This window comes from Neophocaena asiaeorientalis, unplaced genomic scaffold, assembly GCF_003031525.2.
Source record: "Neophocaena asiaeorientalis asiaeorientalis breed wild unplaced genomic scaffold, Neophocaena_asiaeorientalis_V1.1 scaffold246, whole genome shotgun sequence".
NCBI classification, from domain to species: Eukaryota; Metazoa; Chordata; class Mammalia; order Artiodactyla; family Phocoenidae; genus Neophocaena; species Neophocaena asiaeorientalis.
Window position 1 is genome coordinate 2,369,960 of NW_020174551.1, and position 7,133 is coordinate 2,377,092.

Here is a 7,133-nt window from a genome sequence, read left to right on the forward strand (position 1 = left end):
CTACGTCTTATGCCAAAAAAATGGCTTTCTAATGGTAAAATTTAAGAGTAAAAACCTGAGCACATGGTTTAGAACTTGAATTCTGACAATTACACATGCACAGATTTGAAGCCTAGATTCATCACTTAATAGCTATGAGATCATAAGCAAGTTACTTATCCTAAGTCTCAGTTTCCTTAACTGTAAAATAGGGATAATAATACCTACCTCATAGGAATATCATGAAGATTCAAGGAAATAATCCCTGTGAAGCATTTAGCCCTAGGCTGGCACTTGATAAATGTTAGCTGTTATTGTCATTATTGTTTTATTTTGTGAAATCTCATCTCATTGGCAAGGATCAGTTCTATTCATATGTAAGTCCAATCCAGAATCCAGGAAAGGTAGATATAGATTTAAGTCACTTAATCTGAATTAGTTGTTGTAAGTGGCATATTCAGGTCCCTTGGCCCTCTGCCCACCCCAAGCTGAATTCATGGCTCTCACAGCAGAGCCCGACCACTTCTTGTCTTTTCCAGACAGACTGTAGAAGCTTCACGGTTCACTGCTGACGAGTTTAATTCTAAGGCAAAATATTTTACCCGTTTAGCATATTGTTAAATTAGACCGGCTCCCTATCTTCTGAAATGCACATTTTGGGATTGATGTATTTAGAATTTTTTTTTCTTAGGTTTTGCTGATCACAGGTTTAAGTCTTTAAGTCTTTTCATCTCTTACACAGAAAAACATTGACAAAAATGTAATCAGTGAGTAGCCCAATTGAATAAAATGAAACGGTCAAAGGAAGCTATAATGACGCTTAGGGTTTGGTGGTTCTTGGTTTCCAGTTTTGCTTTTGCAGGTTGTAGCCAGTTAGAGGTTGGGGATGCTAAATCTGCCCTTTGTGAATAAACAGACAAATGATTTGGTCTTCCATTCTGCCAGGCCTTGATCTTTTGAGTTCAAGAAAAGAGTGCAAGTAATTCCTTCTTTGTAGCAACAATTTTCAGGGACAGCTGTTTTCTAGCTTATGGGGAGGAGGAATTTCTGGCTGCTAGCTAGCTTCAGATGAAGGGTTTGCAGAATTCCTGCTCTTCCCCAGTTGGTGCTAATGCATTCCTCATTGTCTGCAGTGGTTGGGCTGCTCTCTTCATTAAGAGAAAAGGGATAGGGATCAATTTTCAAAATCACAGACATCTAAGTGTGTGCAGAATTTGGATATTTTAGATATCAGTACCTAAACTAAGATGAAAAATCTCAGAGATGGCAGATAACATCATGTTTCAAGGTATGGAGAAAACTTCCCTTCTAAAAGGGCTGCCTTAAAGAATAAACAAAGCCTTAATGAGAAAGAATTCCAACTTCAAAGTTTACATTTGGAGTAAATCTGATGAATCATTTTTATAATTCCAGTTTCTCTATCTCTTAACATGGGTACAGTAGTCCAGATCAGGCTCAAAGACTAGTTGTGAGAACTGTATGAGATACATGATTTCATTCTATTATGCTTTTAGTTTTGGAGATTGAAAAAAATTCTGGGCATGTATCCCAGAGAAATTAAAACTTAACATTCACACAAAAATATATACATAACTCATGGTAGCTTTATTTGTAATAGTCAAACACTAAAAATAATCCAAAGATCCTTCAATGAGTGAATGGATAAACAAACTGTGGTACATCCATACCATGTAATACTACTCAGTAGTAAAAAGGAAGTGATACATGCAACGGCTTGGATGGATCTCAAATGAATTATACTGAGTTTGAAAAGGCAATTCAAAAAGGTCGCATACTCTGTGATTCTTCCATTTATCGACAGTCTTGAAATGACAAAAGTTTAGAGATGGAAAACAGATTATTGGTTGCCAGGGCATAGTGATGGGCGGGGAAGATGGTGTCTGTGGTCATAAAAAGGCAGTAGAATGGGACTCTATGAGGGCTCACGCCAGGGAGTGCTTCCCAGGGCTTCTGCTGCCAGTGTCCTGGTTCCCGCGGTGAGCCACAGCCATCCCCCGCCTCTGCAGGAGACCCTCCGACACTAGCAGTGAGCACCTACCTCTTCATGATGCAGGCTCAAGGCATTCTCATCTGGGACAACATGAGAACGATCGGCGCTCAGGTTTACGAGCAGGTAGTTCGGAGCGCTTACGCGAAGAGGAACAGCAGCGTGAATGACTCAGATTATCCTCTTGACTTGAACCACAGCGAAACCTTCCTACAAACCACAACTTTGCTTCCTGAAGACTTCACCTACTTTGCAAACCATACGTGCCCCGAAAGGCTCCCTTCCATGAAGGGCCCCATAGCCATAAACATGAGTGAAATTGGAATGGATGCCATCCATGAACTCTTCTCTAAAGACCCAACCATCAAGCTCGGAGGTCACTGGAAGCCATCGGATTGCATTCCTCGATGGAAGGTGGCAATCCTTATCCCCTTCCGGAACCGCCATGAGCACCTCCTGGTCCTGCTCCGACACCTGATTCCCATGCTCCAGCGCCAGCGCCTACAGTTTGCATTTTATAAGGTGGAGCAAGTTGGCACCCAACCCTTTAATTGAGCCATGCTTTTTTTTTTTTTTTCCTTTGGTACACGGGCCTCTCACTGTTGTGGCCTCTCCCATTGCGGAGCACAGGCTCCGGACGCGCAGGCTCAGCGGCCATGGCTCACGGGCTCAGCCACTCCGCTGCATGTGGGATTTTCCCAGACTGGAGCACGAACCCGCATCCTCTGCATCGGCAGGTGGACTTTCAACCACTGCGCCACCAGGGAAGCCCGAGCCATGCTTTTTAATGTGGGTTTTCAAAAAGCAATGAAGGACTTGGACTGGGACTGTCTTATTTTTCGTGATGTGGATCATATACCAGAAAGCGACTGTAACTATTATGGATGTGGAACAGATGCCAAGGCACTTTGCAACTAAACTGGATAAGTACATGTATCTGCTTCCTTATACTGAGTTCTTTGGCGGAGTGAGCAGCTTAACAGTGGAACAGTTTCAGAAAATCAGCGGCTTTCCTAATGCTTTCTGGGGTTGGGGTGGAGAAGATGACCTGTGGAACCGAGTACAGAATGCAGGCTGTTCTGTGAGTCGGCCGGAAGGTGACACAGGGAAGTACAAGTCCATTCTTCATCACCACCGAGGAGAAGTCCAGTTTCTTGGAAGGTATGCGTTGCTGAGGAAGTCCAAAGAATGGCAAGGGCCGGACGGCCTCAACAACTTGAACTACTTTGCAAACATCACATACGATGCCTTGTACAAAAACATTACTGTCAATTTAACACCCGAGTTGGCTCAGGTGACCGAGTACTGAGACGAGGGGAGAATATATGTTTGCTTCACCCACCGCCCCCAAGAAAGCAGCCTGGCGACATGTCTAGGGGCTCCGCAGAAGAAGAAAACAGAAATCCAGTGTCTCATGAAGGATCACAGGGTTCAAGGAAAAAATGTAAACAGAGCACATGCACAAAACGCCTTCACCATTTGGACTCACTGGGCTTGAGGGAGAAGGCCGGGAACTGACTTTCTCTTTTCACAAGGCTGCTCTTCTCCCCCATCTTCTGCCCTGATGTCCCATCTCCTCCACAATCTCCAGAACCAAAGCTGTGATCCGCCACCATCCCGCCACAAATGACCTAGGGAGCTTCTTGGCCTTCAGAGCAAAGAGGCAGACCCACCACAGGGCAGCTGAGTTTTAGGAAGGGCAAAGGAAACTCCACACAACCATTCTTCTACATCTCTTGTGTTCTCTTTGGTTTCATTAAAAAAAAAAAAAAAGAGGCAGCAGAAGGGATCCTTATGGTGATGGACCTCTTATCTATTTGGACAGTGGAAGTGATTAGATGAATCTATACATGCAATATATAATTGCACATTATTGGGCTTCCCTGGTGGCGCAGTGGCTGAGAATCTGCCTGCTAATGCAGGGGACACGGGTTCGTGCCCTGGTCTGGGAGGATCCCACATGCCGCGGGGCAACTGGGCCCGTGAGCCACAACTAACTGAGCCTGTGCGTCTGGAGCCTGTGCTCCGCAACAAGAGAGGCCGCGATAGTGAGAGGCCCGCGCACTGCGATGAAGACCGGCCCCTGCTTGCCACAACTAGAGAAAGCCCTCGCACAGAAACAAAGACCCAACACAGCCAAAAATAAATTAATTAATTAATAAACTCCTACCCCCAACATCTTTAAAAAAAAAAAAGAGATGACATAAAGAAAATTGCACATTATTAAATGCACAAACAAATAAGTGCATGTATAACTTAAGAAATACGGATCGATCATTGAATTATAGCAATGTCAATAGTTTGTGATATTGCACTATAGTTATGCAAGGTGTTATCTGGGGGAACTGAGCAAAGGGTACATAAGGTCTCGCTATATTATCGTACAACTGCAAGTGAATCTACAATTATCTCAAATTTTAAAACATAATTTTTTTTTAGTTTGGACCTTTTGACTGCCTTCATCCAGTTCCCCTCCCCCCACCCTCTGCCTCTGGTAACCACAAATCTAATTTCTAGATGAGTTTGTTTATTTATTTTAGAAGTACAATTGACCTACAACACTGTGTTAGTTCCTGTTATACAATACAGTGATTTGATATTTCTATACATTTCAAAATGATCACCACAGTAAGTCTAGTTACAATGTCACCATACAAAGATATTATATAGTTATGGACTATATTCCCCACACTATACATTTCATACCCATGTCTCATTTATTTTGCACCTGGAAGTTTGTACCTCTTAACCTCCTTCACCTATTTCCCTTCCCCCCATTATTTTTTTTTAAATACAGAAAATTAGAGAAAAAAAAATCTCTCTTCCATGACTGGCCCAGCAAGATATTAATCTCGCCTTTTCTGTCAGTCGAATTTCTTAGTACTCTTTTTCTTTATTTGATCCATGTGTTTATCCATGTATGTGTTTGGAGCAGAGTGAGTTTTCAAAGCTGAATTCACGCTGCCATATGAGCCCAGAAGACCTCACTTTAACGAACTATAGAAGCATTGAAAGGCTGCACTCAGAGTCAGTGCTGGGCAGCAACTCCATCCAAACAGTTCTCCCTTGGGGTTAACATTTTCATGGTAATTTGAAGTGTTCACAATATTACTCACTTCTTTACAACAGTTTTATTAAGTTATACAAGAAATTCATCTTCTCTACAGAGAAGTTAAAAATTCAAAGAAGTAAAAGAAAAAATAAAAACCCAACTAATTTCTAATCTGATTTTGGAAAGTAAACTTGTCACCTCAGAATAAACTCCAGAACCATTTTGCTATTAATTGAGCTGTTTAGCAGAAAGTTTATCAAGACAGAATATGGATTTTACTAAACAGGACTCAATTTATAATTAGCAATCATTTGGCTCTTCTCACCTCTGAAAACTGACCAATAGTCAGAATTTCACACCTCCAAATGAAAATTGGCATCCACTGTTTTGAGATAACCAGAGGAATGGCAGCGTTCAATGTAAGCAATATGACAAAACCTCATAACTTAGGGCTTACTGTTTTGAAAAGTGTAAAATAAATCAGATAATTAAACTGATGAGATATTCAGAAAAGTAGTGCTTAAATGTTCTGGGCCTCGATGGTAAAGGACAGCTGTTGGACTTAATGAACATACTCATATGATGATAGTTCTAGGAGGGAGTTGCATGTTTATATCCATAAAAAGGTGGAAGATAATGAAAGATTCAAATGAGGTAATCATTCCTTAATAAGGTCTACTAAGGCTTTAACATTAGGCCATTAGAAAAGAATCTGATGAGCAACTGTCAGGTTTGTATCAGAAGCAATCAAGCATGTGTCCAAACTCCACTGCTGTTACGTGAGTGTGAGGGATGGAAATGGCACACAGGCTTTGCTGAAGGACAATCATCCTATGATAATGAAGTGGGGGTTAATGCTAATGCAGGATATATTTGGAAACTTAAGCAGGTGCTTTGGGAAAGGCTTATCTGTGGTCAAATGCTGGTCTCCAAGGAAAGCAAAGAGATGCCTGGGCTCCCTGTTATCTGAATGGTTGGTGGAGATGCTCCAGTTGGTTCTGAAGGCACAAATGCCTAAGAGTTATTACTGATTTTTAATATCCACCTAGGTCTTTAGGTCTAAATGCTGGGGAAGTGGGCAGATACATGGGACAGTTATGGACTCTGTTCACCCCATTAACTTAAGGTTGAGATAGACAGTCCTGATAGCTATCTCCAGACCCCCTTGTTTCCAGTCCCCCCTGCCACCATTGTCTGTGAAGTCTTCAAAAAGGAGAAGCACTTCCCAAGCAGGAGACCCTCGTCTACTCCCATCCTACCCTCCAGCTGCCTAGGAGGAAAGAAAGCTAGAGAGAACCAAAAAGAGGGAGTTTAACTCCATTTTGCTCCTCCTCTGAAATTTCTATTTCCTTAGCACAGAAGACCCCTTATGTCTTCTTGAAAAGTGAATTTGGGCAGAAGGGAAGTTATGACTGTGCCCTAGATGTCAAAGTATTTATCAGGAGTATATGGGGAGGGGGCATTCTCCTCCTACCCCCTTGTTCATACCTCAACACCCTGGAGCAGGACATTGATGAGAGTCCCATGTCCATGGGGTCTTTCCTGGATGGGCCTAATGTGCCAATGGCTCATGCTAATCCTTGGGTCACTTTTTTTCCCCCTTTTGGGTTTTCCTGACTTCAGATGGAATTGCTTCATAGAGCCTGATCTTCTATAGCTGCTTTAGACCTTCACCTGCTGGAAAGGTCTGAAGTTCTCCAGCTTTTTAGTGTCATTAGTGGATAAGTTGAAATTGGAGTAAGAGGCTGAATGTCTCTGCACATTACGCAAATCAACTTTGCCAGCACCGTACTACTTTCCTCATCGACTCCTTGAATCTAGCTATAAATAGGTTAGAGCTAATAAATGAGGAGTGAGTGATGGGTCCTCTCCACTTCTAACAGCAAAGTAAAACAAGGGTATCATTGAACCTTAAATGCAATAAACAATTCTTTATTTTTTAAAATAAATTTATTTATTTATTTTATTTATTTATTTTTGGCTGTATTGGGTCTTCGTTGCTGTGCACAGGCTTTCTCTAGCTGCAGCCAGCAGAGGGCTACTCTTGGCAGTGCACGGGCTTCCCATTGCGGTGGCTTCTCTTGTGTGGAGCCC

At 42.3% G+C, this 7,133-nt stretch overlaps 1 protein-coding gene across 1 annotated transcript; it reads left to right on the plus strand.

Annotated features, from left to right (window-relative positions):
* Positions 1-296: 296 nt before the first annotated feature.
* LOC112407878 (beta-1,4-galactosyltransferase 5-like) lies at positions 297-3,296 on the plus strand (the record flags this gene model as incomplete). Its single annotated transcript, XM_024757340.1, is given in 5 exon segments — positions 297-314; positions 492-539; positions 1,988-2,538; positions 2,758-2,878; positions 2,880-3,296. Coding segments are annotated over 5 exon segments (1,155 nt in total), but the record flags the coding sequence as incomplete, so codon positions are not given.
* Between the last annotated feature and the right edge of the window lie 3,837 nt (positions 3,297-7,133).